Source organism: Silene latifolia, chromosome 10, assembly GCF_048544455.1.
Source record: "Silene latifolia isolate original U9 population chromosome 10, ASM4854445v1, whole genome shotgun sequence".
NCBI lineage: Eukaryota > Viridiplantae > Streptophyta > Magnoliopsida > Caryophyllales > Caryophyllaceae > Silene > Silene latifolia.
In genome coordinates, this window is record NC_133535.1 from 154,226,034 (window position 1) to 154,249,237 (window position 23,204).

The following is a 23,204-nucleotide window of genomic DNA, read 5'->3' on the forward strand; positions in this document are numbered from 1 at the left end:
ACGGTGATGGTAGTATTATGTCCCAAGACGTGGTCGTTCATCAAGACTTAAACCCTAACCATGACCCCATAAGTCAAGGCTCCCAACCTGGCATAATACACATGGTTTCGTCAAGACCAAGTGATACTTGGTGCGATTGCTGGCACTCTTGATGATGCTGTCTCACCTATCGTATGGAGAATCAAGGGTGTCAGGGGTGGTGCAGCAAATGAAATCGTATGGAGAAACGTTGACTGATGAACATGTAGTGAGTACTGAGTAAGGTTTTGAGAAGTCTTACAAGCAAGTTTGACCATGTGGTGGCAGCCATAGAAGAATCAAAGGATCTTGAAAATTATACATGAACGCTTGATTTTGTACTGATGGGAAATGGTATTTTGTGAGAGGAAATGGTATCCGTCACAAGCTTGTGACGGATATCGCCGTCTTCAATGAGATTTTGTGATGTTTGTGTGTGTAGTGGGACAGTTAGAGGAAGTAGCGGAGTCAGTTATTTGTTTCATTTCCTATTTAAGCAAGCATTTTTACGCAGCTTTATTTATTCAATCAATATAAGAAAAAATCCTTCCTCTACAAAAATTAATCTTTCTTCTCAAAATTATCAAGTTCAATTACAACACGACATTCATATTTGTATTTTGAGTTTATAACGCGCTTATCGAATAATGGAAGTGCGAAAAATGCAAGTAAACATGCTCAAGGATGAAACTAGACATGGTTAAGCAGAATTCTATGAACAAAAACTTTAACAAAATTAGTTATCGACATTTTTGCGTCCTAAACTTTAACAAAGAAAGGGTGAAACAAAGCTATTGACATGCCTTCTAATCGACTTAACCACACAACCAATGTCAAACACTTCAACACACGGCGATTGTCTCGCGTTCAAATCCTTTACGAGCAAAAATTTAGCGTTTGAAACTACGAAGAACAATTTCCCTTCTTCCCTCGTAATCTTGCACGAGTTACAGCACATCCCAACCGCGCTAAATGAGTTAGGACCAATATCGAAATTGTAGATTCACTACAACACAACCCTTGTTTTCTTGACGCTCTGATGCCGACGCTTATCCAAGCGTCGAGCTCATTTAATGGGTAAAATGAATATGTGGCCAATCAGAGTATCAAAATTATGAGGGACCCGCTCAATATGCTTTAACTTCTATTGTATCTCGTATCCACTGAGCACAAATCTGAAATTCTGAAAATTTAAATCACCACCCAATGTTTCTCTACCAAATTAAAGTTGAATAAAGAAATATCAAAATCTTACTTTTTCATGTTCCTTAAAACAAAACCCTAAGCTACCAGATCTATGGACCGCATCCAACCTCTCCATCTTCACTAGAGGTGAAAACGCCATGCTCAGTTGCTCACTACCTGGCAGTTTAATCTCTCTTATTCTCTTAGTATTTGAAAGTTGGACTACTAAGATGGTTCAAGTTACCGTCTTTAATCCTCTTGTAAGTTGATGTCTCTTATTTTTTTTGTTAATTTATATGTTAAATTTTGAAATCAAATTAGGGTTTTGGCTTTGGAATTTCCAGATTGGAATAGAATCTATTAATTAAGAATTTCAGTTATGTTCTCATTCCAATTTTACATGGTTTTTCTTCTAATTTTAAGTATCAAACGATTAATTTCTCTACCTATATGATTTTCTTCCTTTAGGCTTTCACTTGTTTATACATTTTAAATATGAGCACTATGTAATTGCTACTAGTTTGGTTCATCGTTGTTCATTCAATTTATGATTCTTGTTTATTTTCTATTTCATTTGCAGTACTTTGTTATTCAATTAGAAATTCTCTCCACTATTATTACGAGATTGTTGATTTCTGGGTTATTATCTCTCTAATTCTTGGCTGATAGCAAATTGCAGTCCTCGAATCCGTTATTGGAAAGAAAACTGATTATGTGGGTTTATTTGTTCTACTTTTTTTTTTGTTTCTATTTTCTCTCAATGCAGTTAGGGTTTGGCATATAGATTTAACAATTAATAGCTCTAATTCGTTGATTTTGTTCCATAGTTCTTGTCTTACCTTACCTTGAGCTTGATTTATATTTTGATATGTTCATATACTTCAATTTTGTACAGGACGATAAATATGTCTCAGATGATAAACTATTGTTGGGCAAGTAAGCATGCGTACAATTTCGCTATTCTTTGTTTTCATATGTTGTAAATGTTTGATTTTCATGATAATTATCCACTTGATGGCATTCATTTTTTTATGTTAATTGGAGCCCTGCTGATATTCACATATTGTAATGTAACATGTTTCACTGTGAGTTATCTTGTAGAGAGGAGATTATCGTAGAGTGTAAATTGGTAGGCACGTCTATGGTACTTAAATTTAGGTATTTCTTGGTCTAAAGTCTAAAAATATGTTACTAGTACTGCCGCTTTATTTTGGCATGGTGTCATAGCAGGAGTTATGTGACTATTTTGATAGAGGTGGTAGAGATAGATCGTCCTAATTTTTTTTGGGTAAATTCATGACAGATATTATATTATATGCTCCGTGGTGCAGCAGGTTTCATGACACAAAGGAGAACTTAAAAGCACCAAAAAAAGTACTAAGATGACTTGTGTGTAAGCAATCTTCTATCATTTCCTCTTAATAAATTAAGAGAGTGGTGCATATACGGTTTATTGGATTCCCTGGCTACTTGAACCAATTTTGATATGCCCAATTTCCTCTCGTACACTGGATTGGATTTGGTTTTAGTCAACGACTCAAATGCCATCTTAACTAAATTTCTGATTTGATCTCACTTAGTAGGGTCATAGTTGATAAATTTTTGACAATCTTTTGCATTATATATGCATTTTGAAGCATGACTCTACTTATGAACCTTGTCTCACACACCAAGTACTGAGGAGAAATCGATGAGTTGGGGCTTTTCGGATGCCACCAATGGCATCAGAAATAGAGCATACTTGCTCATCAATGTTCTTTAACTGTAAACTTTCTTGATGATATACTAGCATACTTCTGACTTTGGTAATGGTAGATCCTCTTGGTACATCCCTTTTCTTCTATTTCTTTCATTACAAGATAATTTTACCCTTTTTTTTATTACACCCTTCCCTATTCCCCTTGTCTCTTATATATAATCTCCTCTCTCACCCTTCTTCTCTGTCATATTCAAACACAATATTAACAGTCCGTCTTGTGAGAGGTCACAAGCTTGTGACCATCCCAAGCAAGACAGATTGTATTGCACAAATTCTCATTTGTGACGTACAAAATCCGTCACAACCTTTTCCACTTACCCTCCCACTTACCCCTTCCACTTGCTCATTTGTCTCACGTCACAGGCTTGTGACGCATTTATGACGGATTTTGTCCGTTACAAATGAAAATTTGTGCAATATTAATCACTTAAATGCTCTCGTAAGTCCTACACATGTGATTTTTAAGGTACTATAATCATCTAATTATCTCTATTGTTTACAATAATCATCATTATTATTTTATGTCCTGTAGAAATAGAAAGCAGCAAAATGTCTCAACATTTCATACAAGTTGCTTTATTTATTCAATGTGCATCAATCCATTAGATTATTTTGTCTAAAGAATATGTCTTTAGTATGCTCTTAGTTTTATATAGATAGATCTTATGTTTATTTGGTCGAGGTATTGACTAATTTTTTTGCTCTTATACGAGACTCTATATAACATATGCTCAAAGTTTTCTTAAGCTACTACTCTTGTATGTGTTTCCAAGTTGGAGGAGTAATTTTTAATGTTAAGATTAGATGAAACTTCATGTTATTCAACTTAGCCACCACAGTTCTCCTTGTCCGTCAATTGTTCAATTTTCACCTGTGTTAAAGACAATATTAAGTCATTTTCATAAGGAACAACTAGTTGAGCTCCTCCATCTACCAATATTGGCTTAGGTGGCTGATTGCATCCTGAAAGGCCTTGGTGTTCAGGGTTTTTCCGTACCCGAGAACCCTACCTTATCATAAATGATATTAGTATCATAAATGATATTAGGATAAAGTTGAATATTCCCATCAAATTCGTGGTCGATGTGTGCTATAAACATCAAGAATAACATGTTAGTTTTTATTAGATAGGAATAAAATGAATTGTTGTTTTGATATTATTGTTCTATCACATATATGAATGCTCTTGTCTAAGCTAACATCTCACTTGGCTATCGCTGCTGAAATATTTTTGTTCAGATCCCGCTTAGTCTAGTAAGAATACTATCAACGTTCAGCACTTATCTTTGCGCTTTATCACTTTGTCCAGGTTTGTCTCTCGACCTCTTGCCTCATTTTGTTTATGACTCTTTTATACAGAGTACCACTTTATATTTAAAATTCTATAATGTGAATTGTAGCATTCACATAGTGGAAGATTAGAGCATCCGCAAAAGTGGAAATCGAGCTCCCCATATATACTCTCTTTCCTCATATGAGGCTCCTCATTGTTGCACCAACCTCCCCAACATTTGGGGCTCCACTGTTTTTAGGGAAGGTCCCCAAAAGAAAAGTAAGGCAATTTGGGTTACTTTTGGGGAGGTTCCCAAATTTTTGTGTGTGAATTGGGGAACCTCATTGTTGCATAGATGTAGTTATGAAATGGGGAGGGTAAATGGAAAAGTTAGTGGAAAATGAGGTGGACGAATAAGAAAAGGAAAGAGAAAATATGGGGAGCCTCAGAGCATCCGCAAAGGTGGGGAGGTGCCTCCCCATATGTCCTCTCTCTCCTCATATGGGGCTCCTCATTGTTGCACAAAGCTCCCCAACATTTGAGGTTCCACTGTTTTTAGAGGAGCTCCCCCCAAAAAAAAAGTAAGGCAATTTGTGTTACTTTTGGGGAGGTTCCCAAATTTTTGTGTGTGAATTGGGGAACCCCATTGTTGCATAAATGTAATTATGAAATGGGGAGGGTAAATGGAAAAGTTAGTGGAAAATGAGGTGGACGAATAAGAAAAAGAAAGAGAAGATATGGGGAGCCTCACCTTTGCGGATGCTCTCACCAACCTCCCCAACATTTGGACATTGTTTGGAGTACCACTTTATCCTCTGATTTTCTGTTCACACTAGTACTAGTGTACTACTAGTGTACTGAGCTTGGATGTGTTATTTTCCTTACTTTGCTACGACAAGCTACCAGAATACCACCTCTCGTTACCTGCTCTTGATATCATTTTAATTTACTCGTCTTTAATGGCTATTGTCTATATTTATATTCCTACTTCACCTCATTGATATTTAATTCTCATTTGTCTAGGTACCAAATTCAGCGAATACCCTTGGCGCGGTGCATGTGGAAGAAAGGAGCATTTTCTCGATTTCACTTTTGGGAGCGGATAAGCAGCCCCTAGCTAGGAATTATGGTTTTGAAACATTTTTGTATTTTTGCTTGAAAACAGTAGTAGCGATATACTCCGTATCTTATGATTTCTCTTGTATGGATATTTAGTTACTATATGTTTTGGATATATGCTCGTTAAATTATTATATTCTATACGCTCTTTATGAGTTCATCTAGAAATATATACATTTAATTTTGTCGATGATAGCGAGAAAACATTAGAAGCAAAAAAATTATTAGAGGGCCTTGAAAAAGCGTCGGGAAGCTTCTAGATTCTCGACGCAAAAAAGTGTCAAAAGCCCTTGACATTGAAAAGCGTCGCTTACTAAAAGGCTGCTGACGCAAAAAGGCGTCGACAAGACTGACGCAAAAAAGTGTCACAAATTCCTGACGGCTCAAAAAACCACGCTTTTCAAAGCGTCGAGAAATAAAATGTCGACGCTTTTAAGCGTCGAAAACAGCCTTAAAAAGCGTCGAGAAACGGCTGGATTTGTTGTAGTGATTCTACTCCAAGATTCACTAACCCCATATCTCATCATTATAAGACTTAGGTTTGATTGTTAATTGAATGTATTATTTATGAAGGTATGATACATGTATTTATATAGATTACAATTCTAAAGACATGACCTAATTCTAAAGATATGGAAAATATACATTTCCTAAAGGTACAATATTTACGTAATCTTTGTCTTGGAGAATAAGGCAGGATCTTCAGCGATGATCTTTTCCGTATTTTGATCGATATGGTTAATACGCCCCCTCAAGATGGACGTCCTGGGAAGGAGGCCAATCTTGCCACGTAATTCTTGAAAATGACTCCGGGACAGGGGCTTGGTGAGAGCGTCGGCTAGTTGATCTTTGCTAGCAACGTGTTGAATGCGAATAGTACCGAGCTGGATATGTTCACGGACGAAGTTAAAGGAAATGGCCATATGCTTCATGCGAGAGTGAAATACCGGATTGCGAGCATAAAGTGTGGCGGAGATATTGTCACAAAAAATTGTTGGTGGTGTCGTGACAGTTACGTGGAGCTCAGTTAACAGGTTTCGAAGCCAAATGAGCTCGGTTGTGACGGTTGCAACAGAGCGAAATTCGGCCTCAGTGGTGGAAAGAGCTACACCTTTCTGTTTCTTGGAGGACCATGAAATGGGATTTCGTCCAAGATAAACAATGTAGCCAGAGGTTGAGAGTGAGTTGTCCTTGTCGCCACCATGGTCGGCATCGCAAAATGCGTGGAGGCGAAGTGGTGTGGAGCGGTAAAATTGGATGCCAAGGTCAATAGTTCCATGGAGATAGCGCAAAAGCCGTTTGAGCGCGGTCCAGTGGGTAAGAGTAGGATGATGTAGGAATTGGGCAAGACGATTCACAGTGAAAGCAATGTCGGGTCGAGTTAGTGACAGATATTGAAGGCTTCCGACTATAGCACGATAGTCGGGTTGGTTGTGAATTGGTTTGTGATCCTCACGAATCAACCGAGGATCGACAGCCATAGGTGTAGAAGTTGGTTTAGCTTCCAGCATGTTGTATTTGTCTAAAATGTCGGTGATGTATTTTGATTGGTTTAAGTGTAATCCGAGTGAATTCGGAGTTACTTCAATACCTAAAAAGTAAGAAAGGGGACCAAGGTCTTTTATTGAAAATCGGTTGGATAATGTAGTGATGAAGGTTTGCAATAGGTGAGGATGGGGTCCAGTGACGATGATGTCGTCGACGTAAACGAGAATATAAATGCAGGAGGTTGGAGAATTTAGGATAAATAATGAAGAGTCAGATAGTGATTGCCGAAAACCATAGGTTAGGAGAAATGATTTTTACTCATTGTACCAAGCTCGAGGGGCTTGCTTTAAACCGTATATAGCTTTGTTTAATTTACAGACATGGTCGGGCTTCGTTGGATCAACAAAACCAGGTGGTTGGGACATAAAGACATTGTCAGTCAGATGACCTTGTAAAAAGGCGTTGTTGACATCGAGTTGTCGTAGAGACCAAGATTTGGTTACAGCGAGAGCTAGGATTAAACGAACTGTGGTGGGCTTGACTACGGGACTGAAGGTTTCGCTATAGTCAATGCCGGGTCTTTGATGAAACCCCTTTGCAACCAGTCGAGCTTTGTGTTGCTTAAGGGTCCCATCGGGGTTGAACTTATTTCGAAAAACCCATTTGCACCCAATGACATTTTGGGTCGATGAGCGTGGAACAAGAAGCCACGTTTGGTTTCGTTCAAGGGCGTTGAATTCGTCTTGCATAGCTTGACGCCATTGAGGGAGAACTAAGGCTTGCTTGACGGTGTTGGGTAGATGGTCGTGGGTTGAGACATGAGCGAGATTGTTGGCATAGCGAGGGTTGGGCTTTCGAATATTGTTCACTAGGCGAGTAGTGACTGTTCGAACAGGTGGTTGTGAGGGGTCTTTGTTGGGAGGTGGTGTGGGGTCGATGGTGGGTTGGGCAGCGGAAGTTGAAGGTTGTGCCGAGGTGGTGGGGGCAGCAGATGTGGATGGTGCGGGAATGGGAGTGGAGTGGGTAGTGGTGGTTGGACTTGATGCAGTCGTGGAGGTCGAAGATTTGCGCCGAGTATAAACAATGGTGACGGGTTTTGATGTGCGAACAGTAGTTTGTGATGGTGATGCAGGTGGAGTGTCGGGCTGAGGAAGGAGAGGAATATGTAGCGAGCACCAGTCATCCGGTTTGGTTGTAGGTGAGGGTGACGGGTCGGTTTTGTGACATGGGTATACATCGTCGATAAATTTCACATGGCGAGATGTATAGATCCTATGGGTTTTGAGGTCTAGACAATGATAGGCACTTTGGGTTGTTGAGTATCCAATGAATATACAAGGTATGGAGCGGTCTTCGAGCTTGTGTTTGGTGTAAGTCTAAGCCATGGGTAACAAAGACAGCCGAAATTACGTAGTTTATTGTAGTCGGGTTTAATATTATGTAGTTTAAAGAAGGGTGAGTCTCCATGTAAGGATTTGGTGGGTAAGCGATTGATGAGGTAAGTTGCCGTGCTGAAGGCATACGGCCAGTAGGAGATGGGTAGGGCCGCGTGATGGAGCAAGTCAAGACCGGTTTCGACAATGTGACGGTGTCGTCTTTCAGCATAGCCATTATGTTCTGGGGTATGGGGTGGGGTGGTGAGATGTGAGATACCGTCAGTTAGAAGAGATTGATTTAATTTTATATATTCGCCGCCATTGTCCGAGAAGAAGCGACGTATGGGTCGATTGAAATATTTTTCAACTAGAGTTTTAAATTGGTTGAACACTTGGGTGGTTTCAGACTTTCTTTTTAATGGATATAGCCACACATATTTTGTAAAGTGGTCTACAAATATGACATAATATTTGTAGTTGTCGCGAGATGGAACTGGACTAGTCCATAGGTCAGAAAATAAGAGGTCTAAGGGTGCTGTCGACGTGAGGGTTGAGGCGTGGAAGGGTAGTTTTTTGCTTTTCGAAATACAACAAGCATGACAATAATCTAAATCATTCATTTGCGAAAATAAATTTTTATTGATAAGTTTAAGTACATCGTTTGAGGGATGTCCTAACTTATGATGCCACGATTTTTGCGTGGTTCCTTTTTTGATAGCCGCGAGATTCACGGGTTGGGGGGGAGTCCATTCATACGTCCCCTGACTTGCTCGTCCCTGAAGGAGAAGCTTCCCGGTTTGCAGGTCCTTTACAAAAAACGAATCATGGGTGAATAAAACATAAGCATTGTTATCGGTGCATAATTTGGAAATTGAGATAATATTGCGCGAAATTTTGGGTACATGAAGAACATTGTAAAAATTAAGATTATGAAGAGTGAATGAACCTGTATTAGCAATGTTGAGAGTGGAGCCGTCACCAATAATTAAATCATCGAGGCCGTCATAAGGTGAATGAAAGGCCAAGGTGTCGAGATCATGGGTGAGGTGATGAGAGGCACCACTGTCTAGGAGAAAATTTTGGTTGGGTTGAGGGTTGCCATAATTGGCGAGATGAGCATGAGGTTGGTTTTGGTGTTGGCGATAGGTGGGTTCGGGAAACACGATGTTTGGGAATAGCTTGCGAAAGAGAGGGCAATTAGAGATTACATGACCGGTTTCACGACACCATTGACACCTACCTTTAAAAGGACGAGGGGCCGCGGTGTTGGTAGGGTTGGGTGGGTTGGAGTTGTAGGAGTAGGAGGGTGTATTGGTGCTACGCTGCTGACCACGGTTGTAAGGTTGGTTTTGGCGATATGCGGGGTTGGCTGATGGAGCGAAGTGATTGGAGGTGGGTTCATGTTTCATTAGAATTTCATGTTGGAGTAGTTTTTCGTGAAGAGCCTCGAATGTAATCGGTGTGTCTCGAGCACGAACAGTGGTTATGACAGGTTTGTAGGACTCGTAATGAAGACCTTTGAGTACTTGTGCAATAACATCCTCAGGGTCGATGGTTTTACCCATGAGTGCTAATTGGTCGACACAAATTTTGATAGAATTCATGTATTCAGATATGGTTTGATCGGTTGTTTTCGCGAGAGAATCAAAGCGTTGTTTTAATTGCATAATATGAGCTCTCGGGGGGTTAGCATACGTTTGGGCAAGGAGATCCCATGCCTCACGTGCGGTTTTGGCGCGAACAATTAAGGGTTGGATGGCCGAGGTGAGGGTACCCATGAGGGCACCAAGGATTAGACCATCTTGCTTAAGCCAAGTCAAGTAGGCCGGGTTGGGTTGGTCTTTTTTGTCGGCAGTGGTAATGGTTGGTGGTGGTGGAGATTCGGTTCCATCGACAAAGCCAAGGAGACTAAAGCCGAATAGGATATTGAGGAGTTGAAAGCGCCAAGCGGTGTAGTTGAGAGGGTTCAACTTAACACAGTGGTTAAGGTTGAGAGAGGTTAAGGGTTTGGTGTTTTCGTGTGGGTTGGGAACATTGGTGTCGGTATGTGGTGCAGTCATGGTGATGGCGGAAGGTAGGGTGGTGGTTCGTTTGAATGTTGCTCGGCGTGGACGAAGAATAAGGTTGGATCGTAGGCCTTTAGATACCATATAAGACTTAGGTTTGATTGTTAATTGAATGTATTATTTATGAAGGTATGATACATGTATTTATATAGATTACAATTCTAAAGACATGACCTAATTCTAAAGATATGGAAAATATACATTTCCTAAAGGTACAATATTTACGTAATCTTTGTCTTGGAGAATAAGGCAGGATCTTCAGCGATGATCTTTTCCGTATTTTGATCGATATGGTTAATAATCATCATCCATATATCGAAATTTTTCCATTCATGGCATAAACACAACTTTTGCTCTATACCAGCCATAAAGAAGTAACCACGGGGAAAGTCATTGAACATCGTCGATATAATGTCTTGGTTTTCTCCACATAATTGAGGAAGCGATATCTCATTGAATGTTTCACTTGTTAAATCAAAAGCGAGAAAACAATGACCAGATCCGTATGTTCTTTTTTTACGTACAAGCCAATGCGCCTTTTCGTTAATAATGTTTCCTACAATTTGAAAATTAAACGAATATGGACGAAGGGCATCATCAACACTCAACTCTCTCCAATTACGAACATCATCGTTCGTCCTCAATAAATATAGAAGTGCCTTGGATACAGCAAGACTGCTTTCTCCATTTAAATATAGAAGTTTGTACTCGTCTCTCGGTGTCGAGTATCCAAACGCCAATAAGCAATTAACATAGAATTCAAAACACTTTTTAGGACATATCACTTCTCGACATACTCGAGTGGCCGGGTTAAAAAAACATAACGTTTCCGTATTAATAACAAGGCATATTAAGCCATTACTTGAATCGACGAGATTTATCTCTCGACTTCTAGGGCCATGGTAAGGGTTTAGGTCTCGAAGAATGACCGTGTCTTGGGCAGAGGCGTCGTTACGGGGGTGCAGTGGGTGCGCTTGCATCCCCCTGATTTCAGAAAAAAAGTGTTAAGATAGATAAAGAAACATCTATAGATCAGAAATCTATTATGGTGCAATGGTTAAAAACTTGCAGTTCATTCAGCAGGTCTCGTGTTCGAGACTTTTTGTAAGCATATTTCTTTTTTATCAAAAAGATTGATCTTCCCTAGGCTCGTACGGAGTAATAGTGGTGTGGAAGTACCCACTACCCAGTAGCCGAGGAGTTGCAAATTTGAAATAAATGACAGTTCAAGATTATTTTATGGAGTATTTCTTTAAACAATAACTCTTGTGTGACGTCTCACAGTGTTAGACGGTGAGACGGTCTCATTATATATAAAGATAATTTATTTATTAGCACTAAATGAACAAACTTTTTATAAAAAAATAGACCATCTCATTACAGATTGAGACCGTCTTATTCTAGAATTTGTGTTCTTTAAATTGGTCTGTTTTGGTATCTTTTCATAGTTATGTTTTTGATCATCCACTTTATATGATATAGGGAGTATAGTTTGTTTGAATTAATACAACATTTTCTCTTGAAAGTGGCTAATAATTCGAAAATTTGACAGCTTACCGTATTAAAAAGACACGCCTAACATTGTAATATTCCATTAATATTTCAATTTTTCAGAAGCATATAAATTTGCACCCCCTGTAAGCAAATCCTAGATACGCCACTGGTCTTGGGACTTAGTACCATGATTAGCGTGGTTAAGAAAGTAGAGCGAATCGTTAGAACTTTCTACGAGAAAGGTACCACATTGGCTCGAGATTGATCGATGGAGGTGCAGTTTTCTAAATTGGGGGTTCGAGATTATGGAAAGCCATTGTTTGGAGACAATTTTAAATCGTAGTAATGATTCAGCTGGTAATCTTGGAAGAATTTCGGTCTCTAGCAAATCAATGGGTATATTACGCTCTTGGTTAACTTGCTTGGGCTTATTGTTGTTCATCGACATCAGCTTTGCCAAATCAATGGGCATATTCCTAAAGGATTTTAGCTTAATATATTGGGGGCTAGCTCGAATCCTATAATAATCAAAATTCTATTACGAACGAACCACTTATATATGGTAATTTTTATCCTTTTTAGGAAACTACTCTGGTATATACTCCGTAATCCCCTATTTACTAAATGAATAGGCAAAACTTTTATTTTTCCCGCCTAAATAATATTTCCTAAAATAAAGTGTAGTATTTTTAGGATATATTATCTCACAATCTTTTAATGGTACAATCTTTTAATAAATTTAATATTTAAAACATTCTATATTAATTCACATTATACAGAAATTTATCTCCATTATTATATGATAAAAAAACTTTATACTTTTTTTTAAAATAATTGTACATAAAAATTCATTGACTTTTAATGATAATAAGAAGTTGCACAAAAAATGTTAATAATAAAAATATTTTAAAAATAACATCATTAATTTCTCGGTAAAAAGAAAACTTTTATTAAAATATTCATTTCATAACTTTTTTACAATTTTAATTTTATTCCTCAAATTAAAATAAAGTGATGAGAAACATAAAAAAATAAGTGAATTATCAATTTAATGTCCACAAATAATACGGAGTACACTAAAATGTAAAATTTTATAAATACTGTGCATATATTGCACGGGATCTAAACTAGTTCTTGATTATGAGTACAGAATTATTGTGAAAATCATATTAGACGAAAGTCTAGGACCCGTGCAAAGTTGTACGAGCTTGCATAGAAAATTTTATTGACGATCTTCAAGAAAACTTTAATACATTATATTTGTTTAGATGTAAATATTACACTAACAGGCTAAGCAAAACCGGATATCCGATTCAGATTTCAAAACAGGATTGAATATCCGAATTTAAAATTATCATTTTTTCCTGATTCACATCTGAGTAATTCGGAAATCCGGAAATTCAGAGATCCAGCCGGATTCGATCCAGATTTAAATGTAAAGTAAAAATCCCACAGTGGTATTGGGCTATTGGCAGACTAAAACAAAAGGTAATTTCGGTCAATTTCGCATTTTGTAACCCACTAAAAAAGTAACCTCTTCGATCGCATAAGTTACAAGTCCGATTGCATAAATTACGAGTCTCGATCGCATAAATTACGAGTCTTAATTGCATAAATTATAAGTCTTTATTATAAATTTCAAAACTAGTCTTAAAATCGCATTAACTAAACTGGATCGGATATTTTTTGCTGAGCCCTAATTATTAACGTAAATTATGCAAGTATGATGATAAATGATTGATCATCGATGCATCTTTATTTGATTAGCAAATAAAACTCGAGTCCCTATAAATACCGAGTAGTTGTATTTGTATAAGCATCTTGTAACATTGCTAAACTATAACAAAGAAATGGTGAAACAAGGCTATCAACATCGATTGATGGAGATGCAGTTTCGTAAATTGGGGGTTCCAGATTATGGCAAGCCATTGTTTGAAGACAACTGCATCTCCATCAATCGATAAAGAAGAGTAAGTCTCGATAAAGAAGATTAAGACATAGTAAGCCATTACTTGAATCGATAAGCTCAATCCGGGAGCCTTGACTTATGGGGTCATGGTTAGGGTTTAAGTCTCGATGAACAACCACGTCTTGGGATTTAATACTACCATCATCTGCATGATTCAAAAAGAAGATCGAATCATCATTCATCAATGCTATGTGTGAGTAATTTAAGGTAATTGTTGGCTCGAAATCGATAGATGGAGATGCAGTTTCGTAAATTGGGGATTCGAGATTATGACGAGCCATTGTTTGAAGACAACTTTAAATCGAAGCAATGATTTATGCTTGCCCCTTGAATTACTCCTCCTAAAGAATAGTAGAGAGATGTCTAATATGAAAACCAAAGATTTACTCCACCTTGATTTCGGGACGCAACCCGTTGAACTTATGAACTGGAATCTCCCTGATGTATATTGGTATGGTTCAAACCCTTAACAAAACTTAACAAATTTAATGAAGATGAATGGATCAATGCAATTGTGCAAGTATGGATGCTTGATTATCAACGCATCTTTGGAACAGCGAATAAACTCAAATCCCTATATGATTTGAGGGCAAGTAAAAAAAAAAAAAAATATTACCGAGTACGGTAGTTGTTAACTGGTTACGACGCAAGTTACAAAGAGTGAACTTAACAAAGTTACTTAGCGTTGTTCAAGTTGACTCTTTGTAACTTCCTTCTCAAAAAAGTGGCTTGAGTGTAGCAGAGCGCGGGAGTGCCTCAAAGCGTTGCAATTGGCAACGAATTGAGAGGTCCCGGATTCGACTACCTACACAAGAGTGCTGCGGTTACCCGTCATCCTAAGAGATGTCTTACCTGCCACACAAAACTTTTAACCCAACTATGAAATGGTAAGTAAATGCTCCTTTGAAACCAAAAACAACGGTAAGTAAATGCTCCTTTGAAACGAATCACAAATGAACTGTCAAATTTTGATGCAAGTTATTACGGAGTAAATCTTTTGAAGCACAATTCATTGAACATTACTATTTACCCCACTAAACTTTTAACAAAGAAAGGGTGAAACAAAGCTATTGACATGCCTTCTAATCGACCTAACGACGTAATTATTATCCAACAACACCTTAAAATACGATAGTGGTCTCACGTTCAAATCCTTTACGACCAATACTTCAGTGTCTGAAACGAAGAACAATTTCCCTCCTTCACTCGTAATGTCGCACGAGTTACTCGACACTATGATCTTTGTAATTCGATCGGTAACTGGGTTTTGACGTAGATCAAAATTGTAGATTCGACTCCATGATTCGCTAACCCCGTATCTCATCATCATCCATACCTCTACATAACAACTACTATTATTTTCAGGTCGTTGATGGCAAACGCTCAACTTTTGATCTATATCACAAATAAAGATGTTATCTCCACAAAATAATCGAGGAAGCGATACCTCATTAAACGTTTCACTGTTTAAATCGAAAGCGAGAATACAAAAATTACCTCCGCATGTTCTTCTACGTAAAATCCAATGCGCCTTTTCATTAACGAAGTTTCCTACACTTTGAGAATAAAAACAATAATGACGAAGGGCATATTCAACTCCTAACTCTCTCCAATTATGAAGATCATCGCTACTCCTCAACGTGTACACGTGTGCCTTGGGATTCCAAATGTTAACACTATCTACTCCTACATATAGAAGTTTGTACTCGTCTCTCGTTGTCGAGTATCCAAATGCCCATAAGTAAAAATATAAGGGTTGACCCCACTCTTTAGGACATATCACTTCTCGACATACTCGAGTGGCCGGGTTAAAAAAACAGAACTTGTCCTTGTCAATAGCAAGGCATATTAAGCCATTACATGAATCGATGAGCTTTATCTCTCGGCCTTCTGGGCCATAGTAAGGGTTTAACTCTCGATGAATGATCGCGTCTTTGGACTTACTACCATGCATGATAGCTTGGTCAAGAAAGTTGAGAAAACCATTAGAGCTTTCTACTAGAAAGGTACCACGTTGGCTCGAGATCGATCGATGGAGATGCATCAGTTCTGTAAATTGAGGACTCGATATTATGGCAAGCCATTGTTTGGAGACAACTTTGAATCGAAGCAATGATTGGATTGGTAATTTTGGTAGAATTTCAGTCTCTAGCAAATCGATGGGTATATTACGCCCTTGGTTAACTAGTTTAGGGTTGTTCTTCGAAGTTGCGTTTGCCATTGTATTTCTAATGGCGTTTACTCGTAATATATATAGTGGATGTAATTTAAGCTATTGATGGTATTAGAGAATATTATATTAAAGATATTATTATTAGGAAAATATATTATCATTAGATAATATATTATAGTTAGAATATTATACTGAGGAATATTATTCAGTATAATATCTTAACTATAATAATATCTCTAATATAATATTCTCTAATAGATGGCTTAGAATCGTGTTAACCAAAACTCTATTACGAACGAACAACTTATGCTAACTTATTATACGGGTATACTCCGTATTGAGCGGATCATACAAATTACAATGAGCGTTGTTGAGTGTTGGATATTTGCCTTGAATTTCTTAGACTCACCCTAACCTTTATACGGAGTACATATCATACTAGAATCACAATATAATCTTTTGAAACAGAACTATTTGAACAAAGCGAAGAACCCATGCTATGCACGAGTAAGTTAGTATGTTGGCTCAACATCCAACGATGGAGATACAATTTTGTAAATTGGGGATTCGAGATTATGGCAAGACATTGTTTGGAGACAACTTTGAATCGAAGTAATGATTCGATTGGTAATCTTGGGAGAATTTCGCTCTCTAGCAATTCAATGGGTATATTACGGTCTTGCTTGACTTGTTTACGGTTGTTGTTCATCGAAATTATGTTTGCCTTAGAATTTTTCGTGGATGTAATATTTAGGCTATTGATTGATGGCTTAGAATCATCTTATAACCAAAACTCTATTGAATTTGTGATGATCCATACGATATTTACTGCTCATATTAGAAGCGTGTTTCTATACAAGTGATGATTGCTTACCCTTCTTGGACGGCACTGGAAGGGTGACGTTGCTTACTTATTTATTAATTATTATTAATCGGTATTTATAGACATGTAGTTAATTGGACTTCATTATTGCTCCCGCAATACCAAAGTTGGCTGGTGTGAGTAGTAAGGACTCTCATCTCTTAAACAAGTGGTCAGGGGTTCGATTCCTGACTCTTGCGAATGAAAAAGCCAAACTTGGGAGGGTCAACCCATTAAATTGCCTTCAGTACCCTACTACCCCGAAAGATATTGTCCCAACTGTCGAAAAAAATTATCGTTCCTGCAATTTCATTAGTTGGATTGAGAGAAAAAGCTAATAATATAATATTTTATTAGTTAATTAATTAATTGGACTTCATTATCGTTCTTTTCCATTTGAATCTCACGGGATGATAATTAAATAAAATCGCAAAGTTTCAGCGAGTACATTAAGGGGGCGGGATAAAGCTACAGTAGCAGAATCTACTTTACAAAGAGATTCAATAAAGCTTGACGGTCTATGCCAACGATAATTACCATCACTTGAAGATCGATCATGGAGCGAGAAGCGAGCAAGAGAATCAACAATCAAGTTCGTGTTAGTCTCCCTTCGAAGAGGAACTTCAAAGATGGAGAGGCTTGTAGAAGTTCCCTACACTCCATGACGATGCTAATAAGAGGGCACAAAGGAGTGATATTAGAGCAAATGAGATTACAGCTACTTTACACTCCGAGTAAATAATAAAAGTACCCTTGGACTTAATCGCCATACCCAATCCCTCACAATACATCCGATCCCACGTAAGAAAGGGAAGAGTAGCAAAAGGAGGCATCGACGACATTTATATTTGTATTTTGAGTTTATAACGCGCTTATCAAATAATGAAAGTGCGTAAAATGCAACTAAACATGCTGAAGGACGAAACTAGCGACATGGTTAAGCAGAATTCTATGAACAAAAATAGCAGAAACGAAATTAGTTATTGACATTTTTGCGTCCTAAAAACTTTAACAAAGAAAGGGTGAAACAAAGCTATTGACATGCCTTCTAATCGACTTAACCACACAACCAATATCAAACACTTCAAGACACTGCAATTGTCTCGCGTTCAAATCCTTTACGAGCAAAAATTTAGCGTTTAAAACTACGAAGAACAATTTCCCTTCTTCCCTCGTAATCTTGCACGAGTTACAGCACATCCCAACCGCGCTAAATGAGTTAGGACCAATATCGAAATTGTAGATTCTACTCCAAGATTCGCTAACCCCATATCTCATCTTCATCCATATATCTAAATTATTTTTGCATTCATAGAATAAACACAACTTTTGCACTATACCAGCAATAAAGAAGTAACCACGGGGAACGTCTTTGAACATCGTCGATATAATGTCTTGGTTTTCTCCACATAATTGAGGAAGCCATATCTCATTGAATGTTTCACTTGTTAAATCAAAAGCGAGAAAACAATGACCAGATCCGTATGTTCTTTTTTTACGTACAAGCCAATGCGCCTTTTCGTTAATAATGTTTCCTACAATTTGAAAATTAAACTGATATGGACGAAGGGCATCATCAACACTTAAATCTCTCCAATTATGAAGATCATCGCTACTCCTCAACGTGTACACGTGTGCCTTGGGTAAATGGCTAAGACGATCTACATATAGAAGTTTGTACTCGTCACTCGGTGTCGAGTATCCAAACGCCAATAAGCAACCAACATAGAATTGAAAACACTTTTTAGGACATATCACTTCTCGACATACTCCAGTGGCCGGGTTTAAAAAACATAACGTTTCCGTATTAGTAACAAGGCATATTAAGCCATTACTTGAATCGACGAGATTTGTCCTTCGACTTCTAGGGCCATGGTAAGGGTTTAGGTCTCGATGAATGACTGGGTCTTGGGACTTAGTACCATGATTAGCGTGGTTAAGAAAGTAGAGCGAATCGTTAGAGCTTTCTACGAGAAAGGTACCACATTGGCTCGAGCTTGATCGATGGAGGTGCAGTTTCTTAAATTGGGGGTTCGAGATTATGGCAAGCCATTGTTTGGAGACAATTTTAAATCGTAGCAATGATTCGGCTGGTAATCTTGGAAAAATTTCGGTCTCTAGCAAATCGATGGGTATATTACGCTCTTGGCTGACTTGCTTGGGCTCCTTGTTGTTCATCGACATCATCTTTGCCAACTGATTTCTAATGGTCCTAATTCCTAAAGGATTTTAGTTTAATATATTGGTGGCTAGCTCGAATCTTATAATTGTCAAAATTCTATTACGAACGAACCACTTATATATGGTAATTTTTATCTTTTTTTAGGAAACTACTCTGGTATATACTCCGTAATTCTTGATTTTTTTTTTGGTATAAAGAAGCGGGACTAACCCAAATAAACAAACCGACACAAAGGAAAAACCCATAATTCTTGATTATGAGTAAAGAATTATTGTGAAATCGTTTTATACGGAAGTCTAGGACCCATGAAAAGTTGTATGATCTTCAAGAAAATTTTAATACATTATATTTGTTTAGATGTACATATTAGAGCAAGTCCAATGGTGAAGTTTAGGGACTTGCTTGCAATTTTAAAAAATTGCAAGCTAGTTGCTACACCATTGGAAAATGCCATGAAGATTAGCTTGAGTTAAGCTTGTTGCTTCATTAAGCTACTTGCTTATATGGCCCCACAACTATTAATCAACCAATAGAAAAATTATTTCAATAAATAATTTGACATGTGGGTCCCATTAAGCTAGTATTAAAGCTAACTAAACCATTGAAATTGTTTACTAGCTTAGAATGATTGTAGCTTATGAATTTGCCAAGCTAGTTAATTGTTGTTTACCATTGGACTTGCTCTTACACTAACCGGCTACAATATTTGTAAATAAATATATTAACTATTGCTAAGTAAAACCGGATATCCAATCCAGATTTCAAAACCGGATTGGATATCCGAATTTAAAATTATCATTTTTCCTGATCCACATCCGATCCGAATAATTGGGATACCCGAAAATCTGGAATCCGGATTTTTTCAGATCCAGATTTCGGAAATCGGATTCGATCTGGATTTAAATGTAACGTAAAAATTCCGACTAAAACTAAAGGTGATGTCGGTCCATTTCGCATTTTGTAACCCACTAAAAAAAGGTAACCTATTCAATCGCATAAATTACGAGTCTTGATCTCATAAATTACAAGTCTTAATTGCATAAATTACAAGTCTTTATTACAAATTTCAAAACTAGTCTAAAAACCGCATAAACTAAACATAAAGTTTTACTTTTTTTTTTGGGATATTCTATATGGTACCCCTTAATTTTTCGAGTTTCTACATGGTACCCCGACATTTTTTAAAACATACATGGTACCCCTAATTGTTGTCATTATCACTAAGTGTAACCCTAAACTTTATTTTCCATCAATTAAACTCAGTTTTAGGCGTTAAGTGATTACTTGGACGCATAACCAAGCTTGTCATTTATCATCCCATGACATAAGGACTCTATTAGGCTCAATATTCATCTTTGGACGTGATAATTTGACAAGGAATCAATATACTTTCCGTCAAATTTTTTTAGCCCATATATATCAATAAATATTATGATCGAGATGGATATTAAGCCTAATATAGTCCTTATGTCATGGGATAATAAATGACAAGTTTGGTTTCGCGTCCAAGTCATTACCTAACGCCTAAAACTGAGTTTAGTTGATGGAAAATAAAGTTTAGGGGTATACTTAGTGATAATGACAATAATTAAGGGTACCATGTATGTTTTAAAAAGTGTAGGAGTACCATGTAGAAAGTCGAAAAATTGAGGGGTACCATGTAGAATATCCCTTTTTTTTTTCTATATAAATTTTTAAAATTCGGATCGGGTTCGGATATCCAGTTTTAAGAAACTCACAATCCACATCCGATCCAGTTTATTCGGAAAAAATCGGATCGTATATCTAATTTAAATGGTATTTATATATTCATATTTTTTTCGGATTATAGATCGATTTTGGAAATAACCAGATCGAATATTTTTTGCTCCGCCCGTAAGTACGCAAGTATGATGATAAATGATTGATCATCGATGCATCTTTATTTGATTAGCAAATAAAACTTGAGTCCCTATAAATACCGAGTAGCTTTATTTGTATAAGCATCTTATCGTTGATGTCACCGTAAGTAATGTCTTTTAATCAACCTAACCAACCAATTATCGTTGATGTCACCGTAAGTAATGTCTCCCACATTGGAGAAACAGATAAGACTGATCTAGCTTATAATTCAAGGGGCTACTTTTCCCATTACGAATTGGTTTTGGGATGGAACCTCCTTTCCTCTTTCGACTCGTAAAATGGACACTCTCCCCTACTTGACAGGTGCGAGTCGTGCGACCCAGGCCCATATGCGTTCTAACGCACTTAATTGAGGAAGTGATAACTCCTTGAAAGTTTTATCACCTAAATTGAAAGCGAGAATACATAAAGCACGCCCACATCCGTATCCTGTTTTTGTATTTATAATCCAATGCGCCTTCTCGTTAACAATGTTTCCTACACATTGAGATGCGTAGGACGAAGTTTATCAACACTTAACTCTCTCCAGTTACGAACATCGTCATTACTACTTCTCAATGCGTACATCATTAAGGAAAGTACTATCTACATATAAAAATTTGAACTCATCAGTAGTTCCCGAGTATCCAAACGCCGCTATACATGATTATCAACGCATCTTTGGAATAGCAAATAAACTCAAATCCCTAATTTGAGGGCAAGTAAAAAAAAATATTACCAAGTACTGTAGTTGTTAACTGGTTATGATGCAAGTTACAAAGAGTGAACTTGAACAACGGTCTTACCGTTTGGGGTGCAGGAGTGTCTCAAAGCGTTGCAATTGGCAACGAATTGAGAGGTGCAGGGTTCGACTCCCTACACAAGAGTGTTCGGTTACCTGTCATCCTAAGGGATGTCTTACCTGCCACACGAAACTCTTACCCCAACTATATATGAAATTGGGGATTTGATTTTTACCTGCGTTATAATGGGCTCATTTAAACCAAAAACAACGGTAAGTAAATCCATCTTAAAACTAATTGGCAATAGGAGGAGTGTCTCTCTTTCTCCTTCAATGTGGGACACTCACATGTGGTTAATATGAGATTTTTCACACTCCACACATGGTAGACTAAAAATGAGAAAAGAAAGTGAAATATAGGGAGAATGTTATCTAAACCGACTCAAATAAACCGAATACATCTAGGGCCCTTAACTAAATTCTACAAACTAGGAAGAAGTGGGATGATACCCACGACACACACCATCACATGTTCTCAAATCATTAGACCTAACAAACTTAAATATAAGGAATCATAATAAATTAATAACAAATTACTCCGTAACTTAATAATAGGAAACAATAATTTGACTAATATTATGGATCATTGTGATCCAACATGAACTGTCAAATTGTGATGCAAGTTATTACGGAGTAAATCTTTCGAAGCAGAATTCTTTGAACATTACTCCCTCCGTCCCGGTCATTTGTTTGTTTTCCTTTGGTTTTGGCCCAAAGACCAAGCAAAGAGCAAGGAGCCAATTACTAAATGACAAGTGGAATAAATTGAGTGTGAATGATCAAATTACTCATCAAATTTATTAAAATAGAAAGGACAACAAATGACTGAGACACCCAAAAATGAAAAAAGACAACAAATGACCGGAACAGAGGGAGTACTATTTTACCCCACTAAACTTTTAACAAAGAAAGGGTGAAACAAAGCTATTCACATGCTTTCTAATCGACCTAACGACGTAATTATTATCCAACACCTTAAAATACGATAGTGGTCTCACGTTCAAATCCTTTACGAGCAATACTTCAGTGTCTGAAACGAAGAATAATTTCCCTCCTTCACTCGTAATGTCGCACGAGTTACTCGACATTATCATCTTGGTAATTCGATCGGTAACTGGGTTTCGACGTAGATCAAAATTGTAGATTCGACTCCATGATTTGCTAACCCCGTATCTCTTCATCATCCATACCTCTAGATAACAATTATTATTTCCCCGATATTGATTGCAAACACTCAAGTTTTGATCTATATCGCAAATAAAGATGTTACCTCCATAACAATATCGAGGAAGCGATACCTCACTAAACGTTTCATTGGTTAAATCGAAAGCAAGAATACAAAAACCACCTCTGTATTCTTTTCTTTTATGTAAAATCCAATGCGCCTTTTCGTTAATAATGTTTCCTACACTTTGAGAATAAAAACAATAAGGACGAAGCGCATCATCAACACTAAGCTCTCTCCAATTATGAATATCATCGCTACTCCTCAACGTGTACACGTGTGCCTTGGGTAAATGGCAAGGACGATCTACGTATAGAAGTTTGTACTCGTCT

General features: G+C 37.4%; 3 protein-coding genes and 1 long non-coding RNA gene across 5 annotated transcripts in view; 1 reads left to right on the forward strand and 3 right to left on the reverse strand.

Annotated features, from left to right (window-relative positions):
• LOC141606451 (glutamate synthase 1 [NADH], chloroplastic-like) overlaps positions 1 to 23,204 on the reverse strand; it is a 261,024-nt gene that overhangs the window by 102,120 nt on the left and 135,700 nt on the right. The window lies entirely within an intron of this gene.
• LOC141606447 (uncharacterized) lies at positions 1,168 to 5,514 on the forward strand. 2 transcript variants are annotated; one of them, XR_012526732.1, is made up of 4 exons: positions 1,168 to 1,463; positions 2,099 to 2,139; positions 4,202 to 4,271; positions 5,259 to 5,514. It is a non-coding gene; the product is annotated as an uncharacterized LOC141606447 (long non-coding RNA). The 2 variants fall into 2 exon arrangements; XR_012526733.1 differs by lacking the exon at positions 4,202 to 4,271 and having other exon boundaries at positions 1,174 to 1,463.
• Positions 10,506 to 13,707, reverse strand: LOC141608645 (F-box protein At3g07870-like). The gene is made up of 2 exons (XM_074427989.1): positions 13,574 to 13,707; positions 10,506 to 11,268 (listed from the first exon to the last, which is right to left on the reverse strand). The coding sequence occupies exons 1-2, from the start codon at positions 13,705 to 13,707 to the stop codon at positions 10,506 to 10,508; spliced, it is 897 nt and encodes a 298-aa protein (XP_074284090.1).
• On the reverse strand, positions 17,791 to 18,969 carry LOC141608646 (F-box/kelch-repeat protein At3g06240-like). Its single transcript, XM_074427990.1, has one exon. It carries the CDS (start codon positions 18,967 to 18,969, stop codon positions 17,791 to 17,793), a length of 1,179 nt encoding a protein of 392 aa, XP_074284091.1.

Excerpts from the sequence above, each read along its gene's own strand:
- LOC141608645 (XM_074427989.1), bottom strand. The coding sequence starts at position 13,707 with ATGGCTTGCCATAATCTGGAACCCCCAATTTACGAAACTGCATCTCCA. Across the intron at positions 11,269-13,573 it reads TATACAAATACAACTACTCG|GGGGATGCAAGCGCACCCAC; the intron begins GTATTTATAGGG and ends TTCTGAAATCAG.
- LOC141608646 (XM_074427990.1), bottom strand. The coding sequence starts at position 18,969 with ATGATGTCGATGAACAACAAGGAGCCCAAGCAAGTCAGCCAAGAGCGT.